Source organism: Ursus maritimus, unplaced genomic scaffold (genome assembly GCF_017311325.1).
Source record: "Ursus maritimus isolate PB19 unplaced genomic scaffold, ASM1731132v1 scaffold_26, whole genome shotgun sequence".
NCBI lineage: Eukaryota > Metazoa > Chordata > Mammalia > Carnivora > Ursidae > Ursus > Ursus maritimus.
Window position 1 is genome coordinate 25604956 of NW_024425119.1, and position 14848 is coordinate 25619803.

General features: G+C 39.0%; 1 protein-coding gene across 2 annotated transcripts; it reads right to left on the minus strand.

The window, feature by feature from the left end:
- Nucleotides 1–7000: 7000 nt before the first annotated feature.
- Nucleotides 7001–14322, minus strand: MANSC4 (MANSC domain containing 4). Of its 2 annotated transcripts, XM_040642277.1 has the most exons (4): nucleotides 13838–14322; nucleotides 10753–10887; nucleotides 8109–8319; nucleotides 7918–7959 (listed from the first exon to the last, which is right to left on the minus strand). In XM_040642277.1, the coding sequence occupies exons 1-4, from the start codon at nucleotides 14124–14126 to the stop codon at nucleotides 7941–7943; spliced, it is 654 nt and encodes a 217-aa protein (XP_040498211.1). In that variant the 5' UTR covers nucleotides 14127–14322; the 3' UTR covers nucleotides 7918–7940. The 2 variants fall into 2 exon arrangements, with proteins under 2 accessions (XP_008710527.1, XP_040498211.1); XM_008712305.2 differs by having other exon boundaries at nucleotides 7001–8319; nucleotides 13838–14318.
- Between the last annotated feature and the right edge of the window lie 526 nt (nucleotides 14323–14848).

Genomic DNA, 14848 nt, shown 5'->3' on the forward strand with positions numbered 1-14848 from the left:
GGCTATTGTGGACATTGCTGCTATAAACATTGGGGTGCAGTTGCCCCTTCGGATCAATATGTTTGTATCCTTTGGATAAATGCCCAGTAGTACAATGCTGGGTCATAGGGTAGCTCTATTTTTAACTTTTGAGGAAACTCCATGCTGTTTTCCAGAGCAACTGCACCAATTTGCATTCCCACCAACAGTGTAAGAGTTTTCCCTTTTCTCCACATCTTCGCCAACATCTGTTGTTTCCTGACTTGTTAATTTTAGCCATTCTGACTGGTGTGAGGCGGTATCTCATTGTGGTTTTGATTCGTATTTCCCTAATGCTGTGTCTGTTGACCATTTGTATGTGTTCTTTGGAGTAGTGTCTGTTCATGTCTTCTGCCTATTACTTGACTGGATTTTTTGGTTTTTGGGTGTTGTTTAATAAGTTCTTTATAGATTTTGGATACTAGCCCTTTATCTGATAAGACATTTGCAAATGTATTTTCCCATTCCATAGGTTACTTTTTAGTTTTGTTGACTGTTTCCTTTGCTGTGCAAAAGTTTTTTATCTTGATGAAGTCCCAATAGTATATTTTTGCTTTTGTTTCCCTTGTCTTTGGAGACTGTCTACCAAGAAGTTGCTGCAGCTAAGGTCAGAGAGGTTGCTGCCTGTATTTCCTCTAGGATTTTGATGGATTGCTATATCACATTTAGGTCTTTCATCCATTTTGAGTCTGTTTTTGTGTATGGTGTAAGAAAATGGTCCAGTTTCATTCTTTGCATATGGCTGTCCAATTTTCCCAACACCACTTGTTGAGGAGACTGTCTTTTTTCCACTGGATATTCTTTTGTATCCTGCTTTGTAGAAGATCAGTTGACCATAGATTTGAGGGTCCATTCCTGGTTTCTCTATTCTGTTCCATTGTTGTGTGTGTCTGTTTTCGTGTCAATACCATACTTCTTGATAATTACAGCTTTGTAATACAGCTTGAAGTCCGGAATTGTGATGCGTCCAGCTTTGGTTTTCTTTTTTCAGAATTACTTGGGTATTCGGAGTCTTTTCTGGTTCCATACAAATTTTAGGATTGTTTGTTCCAGTTTGTGAAAAATGTTGATGGTATTTTGATAGGGATTGCATTGAATGTGTAGCTTGCTCTAGGTAGCGTAGACATTTTAACAATATTTGTTCTTCCAATCCATAATCATTGAATGTTTTTCCATTTCTTTGTGTCTTCCTTAATTTCTTTCATAAGTGCTCCATCATTTTCAGAGTACAGATCCTTTATCTCTTTGGTTAGGTTTCTTCCTAGGTATCTTCTGGGTTCTGGTGCAGTTGTAAATGGGGTTGATTCCTTGATATCTCTTTCTTCGGCTTCATTGTTAGTGTATGGAAATGTGACTGACTTCTGTGCATTTATTTCATATCCTGCAACTTTGCTGAATTCCTGTACCAGTTCTAGCAACTTTTGGGTGGAGTCTTTTGGGTTTTCTACGTAGAGTATCATGTCTGCGAAGAGTGGAAGCTTGACTTCTTCCTTGCCAATTTGGATGCCTTTTTTTCTTTTTGTTGTCTGATTGCTGAGGCTAGGACCTAGTACATGTTGAACAATAGTGGTGAGAGTGGAAATCCCTGTCATGTTCCAGACCTTAGGGTAAAAGCTCTCAGTTTTTCCTCATTGAGGATGATATTTGCTGTGGGTTTTTTGTATATGGCTTTTATGATATTGAGGTTTGTTCCCTGTGTCTCTACACTGCAGAGAGTTTTTATCAAGAAAGGATGTTGTACTTTGTCAAATGCTTTTTCTGCATCTATTGAGAGGATCATGTGGTTCTTGCCCTTTCTTTCATTAACGTGGTGTATCACATTGATTGATTTGCGGATGTTGAACCACCCTTGCAGCCCAGGAATAAATCCCACTTGGTTGTGGTGAATAATCCTTTAATTTCTGTTGGATCCTATTGGCTATTTTGGTGATATTTTTTGCATCCATGTTCATCAGAGATACTGGTCTATAATTCTCCTTTTTGGTGGGGTCTTTGTCTGGTTTGGGGTTCGAGGTAATGCTGGCCTCATAGAATGAGTTGGGAAGTTTCCCTTCCATTTCTCTTTTTTGAAACAGTTTCAGAAAAATAGTATTAATTCTTCTTTAAATGTTTGGTAGAATTCCCCCAGGAGCCATCAGCCCTGGACTCTTGTTTGTTGGGAGATTTTTGATTACTGATTCAATTTCTTTGCTGGTTATGGGTCTATTCAGGTTTTCTATTTCTTCCTGTTTCAGTTTTGGTAGTTTATATGTTTCTAGGAATGCATCCATTTCTTCCAGATTGCCTGATTTGTTGGCATATAATTGCTCATAATATTCTCTTATAATTGTTTTTATTTCTTCAGTGTTGGTTGTGATCTCTCCTTTTTCATTCATGATTCTATTTATTTTGGTCCCTTCTCTTTTCTTTTTGATAAGTCTGTTAGAGCCTCCGTTTTTTACTACATCTCAGTAATAGCATTTTTAATTTTGGCCTGATTGCATTTTAGTTCTTTTATTTCTACAGTAAGGGATTCTCTAGTATCTTCTATGCTTTTTTTCAAGTCCAGCTAGTATCTTTTGTTTTAAGTTCTAGTTCAGACGTCTTACTTATAATCCATATTGATTAAATTCCTGCAGAGAGTGCTACCTCCTGTTCTTTTCTTCTGTGGTAAGTTTCTCCATCTCATTATTCTGTCCAGAAAATAATAGAAGAAAGAGAGAAAAGACAGCAATACTTCCCAAAAGTGGCCACTTTTCTGTTTGTAGCATTGCAGCATTTCTTTTATCAGATCTCCAGTTGATATTGCAAGTGTTCAGAATGATTTGATAACTATCTAGCTGAATTCCAGGGACAAGACAAACATGGGGTCCTCTGCTCCTCTGCCATGTTAACTCCAGCAGCCACATCACACTTGAAGTATTTTTTCATATTAATGCATCATAACAATGATTATTCAACAGTTTTCTTATTTGTACAGTGTAGCAGTAGAACTAATTAGAAGATCTGTGTGATTCCTTCTGGTTTGAAAGTGTTTTTATTTTCCTTCTGTCATCACTTAAATATTCACATATATACATATATTGTTATTTTGTCTCATATTTCTTTCATCTATTGGTTGCTTTTGAATACAGATCTTCCTCAACTTATGATGTCCCAACAAATCCATTTTGAGATGAAAATATTGTAAGTTGAAAATGCATTTAGTACACCTAACCTACCAAACATCATAGCTTAGCCCAGCCTGCCTTAAATGTGCTTGAAACATTTAACAGTACCCTGCGGTGGGGCAGAGTCATCGAACACAAAGCCTATTTTATAATGAAGTGTTGAATATCTCATATAATTTATTGAATACTATACTGAAGATGAAAGAATGGTTTTATGGGTACAAAGGGTTCAAGTGGTTGTCAGTATACCAGTTGTTTACCCTTGTGATCGCATGGCTGGCTAGGAGCTTTGGTTGCCGCTGCCCAGCATCATGACAAAGTATCATCACATATTACTAGCCTGGGAAAAGATCAAAATTCAAAATTTGAAGTGTGGTTTCTACAGAATGTGTTACTGCTTTCACACCATTGTGAAGTCGAAAAATCGTTAAGTTTTGAGTCATATTAAGTCGGGACCAGCTGTAATGACTTTATTATTTGGGAAGCTAGGCTCAGAACCCAGTCCCCTGAATATAGTTCAGTGCTTTTTTACATAACTGCTATCTACCCAATGCATTTTTCACATATGCCAATTCTAATTAGAAAAAGGTTTTTGGAAGTATTTTCTAGCCGGGAAAGTTTGCTCCATTCTTCTCTTTTGGGCTCACTTTATGTTAATTCAACTCTGTTTAGCATCCTCCTTTATGTTTTCTGGGGGTCTTTTCTCCAAGCCCAAGCTTGAAGAAAAGTGGAAATGGAGATTAGCCGGTATTCATCTCTCTAGATTCCCCAAGTTAGAGCTTCCACAGCTCAGAAAAGAGATGAGGTGTAAGGACCTTGAAATTAATTGGAGTAAATGACAAGAACTGCCCTGTGAAGTATTCCATTCAATTTAGCTGTCAGTAGTTCAGTATTTTAAAGTATATTTGTTATTTCTTACCTCTTCCAAAGTTGTGATTAAGTTAAATTAAAATAGGGGAATTATTGAGTTTGTTATTTGTCTAAGACTTATTTTGCCTAACAGAATTAGAGAACATAAATGAAAGCCAGAAAGTATTTGAAAACAATTACCCAAAGGATTTATATGAAATGAAGATACGATTTGGTATTAGCAAGGCCAAGAATGTGTATGTTCTTAAGTATGATAATATGACTTGATTGCAAAAAGAGATACATTGTAATCCACTGCATGGAAATAGTAAATGAAAAGCAAAGTTAAGTAACTTTTAGATCAGGTTTAAAGCAGACTTTAAATGTATTAAAATGGTATATTTCTTAGAGATTCGTGAAGTTTAGGGAAATTCAGATGCAGAAACAGGATTGAGGAAGGGAACATTTTAAAAACAGTTTGAGGAGAAGTGATCATTTGGGAACATGTAAAGAGGTGGTAGACTAGGGTCGTCCGTCCTGTAGTAATAATACAATGCAGATGAAAGCAGAGGAGGTAACGATGTGTAATAAAGAATCTGACCTGGCCCAAAGAGAGGTCTGGCCTTTGCCTGCAGCTTCTAGGAGGTCATCTAAGTCACACCTCGTAGGAATATCTTTGTTTAGGGTGAGAGCCAGTCACAATGGATTTTAGGGTGGGGCTGGCCACACCTGACAGTCTTAGCCATGCCAGAAAAACCACATGATTTAGAGCAAGGGGTTTTGAGTCACCTGGGATCAGTCCACCTGGCAGGTGAGATAACTACCCAGGTAATCACTCGGTCATACCCATGTAGTAGCGCCTCTATAAAAACTTTGAACGCTGAAGTTCAGGCAGGTTTCCCTCATTGGCAATACTAGGCATATTATCATACATTGGTACAAGAAAAGTAACACGTCTTGCCTCTAGGGGGAGAAGAAACCAGAAGCTATGACTTTGGAAGAGACTTCATCCTATGTGCTTCTTCCCTTGGCTGATTTTAATTCATATCCTTTCTCTGTGATAAACCATACCATGAGTATAACAGCTTTCCTTGAGTTTTGTGAATTATTCTAGTGAATAATCAAACTTGAGGGTGGTTTTAAGAGAGACCTCCCCACTCCAAATTTATACTTGGTGTCTCGTAGAGCACTGTACCCTCTAGCCTTTGCAATTTGCCTATCTCCAGGCAACTGACCTGAAGACAGGCTGTACACTGACACCTAATGGCAAACTCCTAGAGCTGTAAGATTAATACAGAACTGCCTCAAATGGAAAGCAGTTGCTATCATTGTAATTTTAGCAATAATTAAACAGCACTGTTTATCATTAATCAGATCTTTATCCTTTAAACTATTAATATTAATTGAACCAATATATACAATGAACATGATATTTATCCTTATAACGAGTGTAAGGGATATTTGCTGCATTGATACACATTCCCTGCTGACGTCAGACTCTTAAAGTTATATAACTCAGAAGTTGCTTAAACACGTAGGCAACTAAGAAATAGGACAAATCTGTTTCCTTAATTGTGGCATGCTTTAGTTCTTTCTTTGCATATATTCTTCCCAACATTGGTAAGTATTTCATAATACTGGACAGTTACAGACTTTTTAAAAGAGGTCTGGCTAGTTACAATGTTGGAAAGATTTCAGTATCATGGTTACTTCGCGATTGAGTGTAACAGCCTTGGCCTTGGTTGTTGACTGGGCCTTGAGAATCTTTGATTGTTTCTTAAGGAAGTTTTAAATTCTATTCAGATCTCTTTTGGTCCTTGTGGCTTCCAGGAAGGACATGGTTTCTAGGCTCGGCAATTTTTTTTTTTTTTTAAGATTTATTTTATTTATTTGACAGAGAGACAGCCAGCGAGAGAGGGAACAGAAGCAGGGGGAGTGGGAGAGGAAGAAGCAGGCTCCCAGCAGAAGAGCCTGACGTGGGGCTCGATCCCAGAGTGCCGGGATCACGCCCTGAGCCAAAGGCCGACGCTTAACAACTGAGCCACCCAGGCGCCCAAAGGCTCGGCAATTTTTGCTTCCTGGCTGACTCTGGTCTGGTTGCATCTAAGTCTGTCCTCAGTTTATCTGATGGTCACAGGTAGTGGCTGAAGAAGAGGAGTATGAGTTTGTTTTCTTACAAAGGTAAATATGTTTTCTCAAATTATGGTCATTTCTATAAAAATACCAATTTTAGGAAATGAGCAAATTCTGAGAAATCCCAAGGAAGAAAAACCTTTCTCTAGCAGCCCTGGTTTTTTGGGAAACCTTTAAACAACTTGTTTATATTTTAAAGAAAAATAATCTTTTAAAAGACTGTACAGATAATTTTTAAAGGCTGCTTCTTGAATTATTTATTTAAATATAATTTTAGGGTAATTTAAATCTTTATATCCTCCCTACATAGTACAGGCATTTTTTTTCCTAATGAATTAGGAAAGAAATTGATATAATTTATGATATTTAATATCATGACTAGCAAATAAGGGTAAATTGATGAAGTTTTTAAATTCAGACTTTTATTTGTGGCTAATATTCCACTCATAGAGATTTTGTATATTTCTTTCTTATATTAGACAAAGAAACAGACATTTTTTTCCCCACACAGTGTCAACACTAGGGAAAGAAACAAATACCTCTTAAGCCACTGGACAGTTTGTTTTAACCTAAGAGAGAACAGAACTATTTTGTTAATCCTGTAATAGGATTTCCTCTTAATCTATTCTTCATGCTTATTGGCTGTCTTTTAATATCTGTCCTCATATTTAAAAAGAGTTTCAAGGATTAGATTAAGGGTCTAAAGTTTAAAATCACTGGAGACTTAATTGAATTAAAGTGTCTGCACTTCAGGGTGGGGGCGTAGATCTGGTGTAAGATTTGGACAGAGCTCAAATACGTACAGCTAATATTTGCACCTGGGAAAACAATGCATACACATGAGGAATGGGAACTGAAACTCCCAAGGTTTATTCAACAGAGATCAACACAAAACTCAAAGATTCCAGTACCAAAGTTATTTGAAGGCATGTCAGCTTTCAAAAATGAAGACGGTTTAGGATTAAGAAGAATTAATCAATTGAACGTTAAAACTGTATAAAAACAGGCAGCCGTTTGCACATGGGTTAGTAACTGTAATAACAGCGCTCTTCTGTCCAAACCACTAAAAGATTTTATTAACATACATGACAATAATTTGACCTTGACAGGAGACAAATATTATGTTATGGTGTTTTCCTCTCTGTATCTTTTTTCCATGCTTTTTGGGACAATGGAAGCTTTTAATCTAACAGTGATTTCAAGCATGAACGTTTGAACCAGATTACCTATTAAGTCCTGCCTTCACTGTTTATTAGCTCTGTGACTTTAGGCAAGATATTTAGCCTCTCTTCTCATTTTCTCATCTATAAAATGTGATAATATTTCAAAAAATAAAAATAATGAAAAAAAGCAGTTAAGTTTATCAAGCATTTGGCCTTTTTTGAGAGACCGGTAGAAGTGGACATCCTGTGCAATTATTTTTTTTAACCAAACTGCCCTTGTCTTAAGGAAACTAAAAATGATCCTCTTGGAAGTTTACAGTCTCTCTGTAACTTTTAAGAGTTCCCCTTTAGGGTGCTAAATTTTTTAATTTGCCTGGATTCTGACTTTCTCTGTCCCAACTTGTACTGGCCCTGCTGCTTTCTACGGTATCCAGATGCCAGGATGATTATACAACAGCAAAGGAAGACAACAGAGGTACAGAGGGCTACCGGAGCCAGCCACATCTTTGAAGTCATAGATGCCCCATCAGGGGTCATGTCTCCCTTCTCAGATGTGTGGTTTCTGCTGTTGGACCCCTTGGTTTTGTTTAGTAATTGCTTGCTACTGTTGAGTCGGGATGGAATAGGCCTATGAAAAAGTTTTGTGTCTATGGGAACAAAGAAAGGAGAAATAGTCTTGTTATCTGGATTATTGATGAAATCAGTGCTGTGTGAGACCATATTTACATCTGTGATAATGGAGTCTTTCAGGGAAATGAATCTTGCCCAAGAATCTGTGGTTAATTCCCTGGAATACCTGGTATCGTCTGTGTTGACAACCAGATCTTGATGTGTGGTTATTGATGGCGCCTCTGTGGATGGCAGCATTTGGTTTATCACAGTGGTTTGTTGTTTATCTAAATGCGTAGCTTTTAAAATCCGTAGTCTGTCCCATGTGTTAGATGAAGAACGGGTATTTAGATATGTGGGAGGTGATTGTTCAAAAACCAGCAAATCTGGATCTATACCTGAAAGATAAATAAGGCATCATTCATTTTATTTTTTATTTCAAGGAGAGAACGTCAAAGCACTGTTTGGAGAGGTCTTGGGTTTGGCACTGAGTTAGTGAACTAAGCTTAAGTTCAGGTTCTACTGTTGCATACTCCTGAAAGGCTTAGAAACATACTGGCCACATTTGAATTTATCTTAACTTTCTAGAACACTTCGCATTATAAACAAGTTTGGCTACTTCATGGAGGATTCTTTGTGTCTGCCAGGGCTTTTGGGTAACAATAGCCAATGTTAGTGTAAGAACTGCAAAAAAACTAACCATTTGAGATATATAATAGCATTTTAAAATGAAGTTTTAAAAAAATAGGGCCTGAGAAGTGTAAGTGTATTCAAAATCAGGAGCAAAGCCCTCCGTCTCCTCCCTTCCCAGTCCCTGAGGGTCCTGACTTTGTCTTCAGTATTTTCTCTCTTGTAAAGGAACTCCTTTCCCTCTGACTTCAGACAATGTGCAAATATTGCTCTGTCTGCAAAGGGAAAGGAAAAAAACCTCTCCACAGCTTTTCAGTTGTCTCTTCTATCAGTTTCTGTGTCTCTCTCTTTCTCCCTCTAGACATACCCACATCCATTTCCTTTCTTTGTTGTTTGCCTTCTGCCATCTTGTTCCATCCTCGCTATTCTGTCAGAATTATGCTTCTGAGGTAATCAGTAGTTTCCATATTTCCTGATCAGCCTCATTGCTTTGACTTCTCTTTTATCATCAATACTGCTAACCATCCTTTCCTTAAAATTCTCCTCCCGTGACTCCCGGGAGCGCAGTCTCTCTTGGCACTTTACCTCAGACTGCCTGCTTCTCGTTTTTTTTCTTTAGTTGGTTCTCTCCTTGGTCCTAACTGGTTGTGTGCTTTCCACAATCCTTAGTCCTTTGTCTTCTGCTGAATTTTCTCTTCATCTCATCCCTTCATCACACACACACACACACGAGCCTCCTCAACTGTCACCACTAGATCGGTGGCACTAAAATCCATATCACCAGTTACTTCCTCTTTCTTGGTCTCTGGTCTCATTTCTCCTGTGCTCTACTGAAGGTTCCCACCTGGACATTCATGTCATCACTGAACATTCCCAAAGCCAACATCATTTTGTGTGGCTCTCTGTCTCTTTCAGTGACCGCACCAATATTCCATCACCCATGCTGGAATCTCTACGTACTGCAGAGCAATCTTGGACGCCTCTCTCTTCTTTTCCTTCATCTAAAAAGTAACTAGGACCTATCCAGTTCCCTTCCAAATGTGCTGGTAATCATCCCTCCTCTTCATTGCAGTTATGGTCACCTTCTCCAGATCTAATGCCTCCCTGACTAGATACTCTAATTTGCATCCTGCATATAACTTTGCTAGACTAAAGACAACCACACTCATGACTTTAATGATGGCGTTTTCTCATTAAATGCCTTTGCTGGTTCTCTGTTGCTGACAAAGTCAAACCAAAACACTACTCTGTCCAAAGCCCTTTTGAAACCTGGCCTACCCTATCGTACCCAGATTTTCATTGCAACCTCAACTGTGACCCTTTGGTAGCCGGACCTGTTTTCTTTCTTTCCCGTCGTATGATACAGAACTCCTTATCTTGCCTGTGCCTGGCCTCTTCCACGAAGCTGCCTCTGAATTTAGCTTTCTTTAAGTCTCCTTTTGAGTACTTGTGCTTGAGACAGTATCACGCATTTTTGTATTCAATTACATGTTCTGTGCTAATCGTGAGACTTCTCACATCAACTAGATTGTAAGAGACTCGAGGGCAGAGATACGGCTGCCTCTTCGGCAGTGCTGCTCCCAGCCTGCATTAGGTGTTCAGTAAGTACAAATCAGTGACAAAATTTATCGCCTTTGTATTTTGATGGCAAAAAGCTATTCTTTCATATTTACCAATTTGCACCCTGAGTTTATGTACATGGGCAAAGGACACTTAAATGTGTACTTATCTGAAATAAAATATACCAGTTATCTTGGGACCATTGCTATGCTAATGTATGTTAGTAAGTGCATTTCCTTGTCCTTGACATGCATTTAGTAGAATCCTTGTAGGCAGTGTCCATGGACCTCAAAACTGACATTAAGCATTTTCTTTATTCCTGGTAGCATCCTTAGCCCCTGCAGTAGAAATGCCTATTTTGACTCTTGCTGGGGGCTCCTGGAATAAATGTAATGCTTAAGCTCTTCTTCACATACGATTTGTTATCATCTAGAATGAACTCATCATTGCTGAGCATGCCAAACTAAAGGGAATTTACTTTTAGTTTTCTGCCCTGGATGCCCAAAACTTTTCCAGATAGAGATCGCTGGAAAATAATGATTGATACATGGTTGTTGCCCGCCAGTTTCTAGGTTATATACATCTCTACTAGAGCATTACCAACATTCTTCAACATACATACAAAATACATAAATCATTACCTTCTGTTATGTTGTATAAAATGGCACTGGTTCCAGGCTCTAATACGCAGCTCTCCAGCGTTGGGCAGTGAATATGGAGGCAGTTGACATTGTCATGAATAGGATCATGGTAGAAGACAGCCACGTTACAGGAAACTGAAAGGAAAAGCACATCTGCAGTTGGTTTTGGTTTCTCCCAGCTGGATGAGCTCTGAGTAACTTACATTTCTTTCAAGAACATTGGATTAACAGCAATATATCGCAGGGCTAGGTTCAGACATCTTATAGAACATTATGAACTACAGTAACTGTTTCTATGAATATGGAAAATGCTTTTTATAAGAAACTATCTAATCTTTCACACACTCCATTCCATACAGGATTACCTGGGATCATTTTCCAATCCCAGTATTTTATGTTCATGAAAAGTTCAATTGGCTACAGAAGCCCCTGGGGATTTATACATATCAGATTTCTAGTTGCAGTGCCCTCTCAGAATGCTAAGGCACTGGAGTTCACCAGAGAAAGAAATAATGAAAATAAAGCTACAGATGTTGTAACAAAAGAGGGAGTCATGGGAAGGCAAAAACTGCAATTACTGGGAGAGGCCCAGATGGTGGAAAGGCAGCAGGCCAGGTGAACACTACCCTGACCCTGATTATAGGGGAGCACTAGCCCCACGTTGCAAATCACACGTCCTACGAAATCCTGTTCAGTGTCCTTTATTTTATTTTATTTTATTTTATTTTATTTTATTTTATTTTATTTTATTTTTTAAGATTTTATTTATTTGACAGAGAGACACAGCAAGAGAGGGAACACAAGCAGGGGGAGTGGGAGAGGGAGGAGCAGGCTTCTCGCTGAGCAGGAAGCCCGATGCAGGGCTCGATCCCAGGACCCTGGGATCACGACCTGAGCCCAAGGCAGACGCTCAGACTGAGCCACCCTGAGCCACCCAGGCACCCCATGTTCAGTGTCCTTTAAAGAGGAAGAGTCTACTGACAAGGATATGAGCATTTGGAATTCTAATGGGTAGGGGTACATCACTTACGCTATCTCCCTTCTACCAAATAAGTTTGCTCCATACAATGTATCCTGTTATTTCTGGAAAACCTTATGTGTGATTTGTTGAGTGCCAGTCTTTAGTCTGTCCTACCTAAAGTGCAAAACAGATTTTCCCCCTGCTGCCATGTAGGAGGAACCATGCGCTGGGAAGTATCCATTGACCAAAGTTGTCAACTTCTTTAATAAAATACGAAGACAGAGGGATAGCACACAATGACCAGACCTCAGAGTATGCCTGAAGCTGTTGTGGAATTGCGGTTGGCCAAACCTCTGCGGCTTCTGTGTAAGGTTAACTGTGGGGAGCTGCATCTCCCCCATTACTTCTGGGGAGTCCAGGAGGATAAAGAAGAGGGCAGAATTCAATTCATTGCTAATACATTTTAGATTACAAATGCATTCCCTGAAGACTGGGCTGCCACGTTCAAGGAAAAGGACTAAAAAATATTCAAATTTAGACATCTAAATTTTTGATAAGAAAGTAGTTGATGTAAAGAGAATAATTTTAAAAGATGTTTTATATTCCTCTTTGTGTACACTTTAGAGTTCCAGCCCTGAACAGGTTAGCTATTGCAGGACTGTGGCTTTTTAAAGTTCTGGCTTCCAGCTAAAAACAGAGACGTGTGTTCGTGCCCTTTCTTCTGGAGGAAGAAAACCACAACTTGGAAGCTACAGGGGCTCTAAAATCATGGAATTCTACTAGAAGCTTATCGTATCCCTCTGGAAGTCCAGAAGACAAAGTTTCCCTACGATGGACAGTCAGGTAAATTGATGCCATGGGAAAATGCTGAAAGGTATCCCCTCAAGGCTTATGGGATTTAAAAGCATCTCTCAGGTGAAAATCTGGATTGGCAACCTTTTCTAAAAGATTTCCCTTTAGGGGTGTCTGGGTGGCTCAGTCGGTTAAGCCTCTGCCTTCAGCTCAGGTCATGATCCCGGGGTCCTGAGATTGAGCCCCACATCAGGCTCCCTGCTCAACCGGGAGTCTGCTTCTCCCTCTCCCTCTGCTGCTTCCCCTGCTTGTACTCTCTTGTTCTCTCTCTCTCTCTCTCTCTCAAATAAATAAATGATTTTTAAAAATATTTCCCTTTAAAAAATTAATTGCTCTCTTGTGTGCCTGACTAACTTTTGAGGGCTTAGCCTGGGACAGCTTCTCACACTGGTCGGTTTATACCCTCCGGTAGCCTCAATCTGCATCCCAGAAATCTTCCATGCATACTTGGATAAGAGGCACTGGCAATTAATAAGTCGGTATCAAACCATGGAAAGAAAGTGTGGAAGAACCAAGAGAATTATTTTAAAGTGTTGTGTTGCTTTTGCTGTTTCTTTCCAAGTAGCTTTAAAATCTTGGAAAAATGAAAAACAAATGAAAGAAGTCTTTAGACAATTGTAACTGGAAATTCTGCAATAATGAAATGTTTTCCTCATTATAAACGTTGATCATATTACATGGGTGATGTTTAACTCTGATTGTGGATTTCAGACCAAAAAATCGGAATATTTAAAATATATATTTCTTTTCTTTCTTTTTGCTATTTGACATATATCTACCTATGTCTTTCAAAACATCAATCATAGTCTAAATTCCTGCTCAGTGCAACCCATATTTGCTCAACACAAGCAAGCACATTTAAAAAATTTGAAATACTGATATTACCAAAAGAACTTTGAAAAGGAAATTATTATAAATATTTTTGAAATCATATATGCCATATTTGAGGGCTATGGAAATATTGTTAGTTAACCCTCAAGGAAACATTTTCATTTAGCACTTTAGTGAAGAGAAGAAGATTTTGTGTTACCTGTAGGTTCCATGGCATTCTGGGTGGTTACCAGATTTGTAAACTGAGCCAGCACTGACCCAGATGGGCAAAGTCAGTCCTCAGTCTCTCTCCCACCCTCCCCCGTCCCCACATCTCTCCCTCATCTTCCCTAGTCCTGTTCATCTGTTTGTTCCCTGGAACCTCTGCCTAGGGCTCCTTACTTAGGTCTTCATTTTATAAGTTTCTCTGGATTTTTGCGCAGGCATATCATTAATACTTACCATCCTTCCTAAGGCAGCAGCTCCTGCCGCATTTCTGGCCGGTGCTTTCCGAATAATACTTCAGGAACTGAGCTCCCAGCTTCTGAGACTCCTCCAGGTCAATCAGAAGCCCTGGAAAGCGACGGATCCAACAGTCTCTGTAAAAAATGGTGGGTGAGCAGAGTGAGTCTGACGTCCACCCCATGCTTAGGAGCAGTATCAAGGCTGTTGCCACCACCGCCACATGCATTTCCCTGTACAAAGACTGGGCAAGAAGTCTGAGTTCCAGACAGACGCTGAAGCTGATCATCGGGGTTCAGGACAGTTTCTGGAACTTCGAGGCTGTTGCTAAGGGACTCTCCTGGAGAGTCACCTTCTAGAAAAATGAAGCCATTCTTTGACTGCATATCGATTTTTCTTTTGTTTCTTCCCAGCTAAGCCCTAGGTGAACATTTGACTTTCTGACGTTAATTTTGAACATTTTCCAGGCCATTCTGATACTCTGTTCCTTACCCTCTTGAAGACGTGGATTCTCCCCTCTGTTTTTCTTCTTTTTCTGAAAGTGAATGGTCACAGACACCTCTTACTAAGTAAATATAAAGACAAGTGGAAACCCTAGCTAAGAGTCTTTCTGAGAAAAACAATAATTTAGTCACGATGTCAGATAAAGGAAGGATCCATTTCACCAGAAACAAGGGGACTGCTGTATGGTTTTAAAGGAACCTGTGACTGCAGATTTTTTTTTTAATTATTGGGGATTTTTTTCCTTATGAATTTAAGTTCTAGTATTTACATAAACCAGAAAACCAGTTTGTGCACTGGTTTAAATTCTTTGTTTTTACTAAACAAAATAACAACAACAAAACCTTGAAAGTAAATGAAAACTGAAAATGAAAAAAAATGTTAAATTTTAATTTTGCAGTGATTTTGAAAACATTGAATGTGGATATGTGGATCCTGGTCACTTCTTGGAGCCAGGCATTCCCCCCCGCCCCCATAAGGCCAGCCACAAGCTCTCTTCAAAAAGAGCAA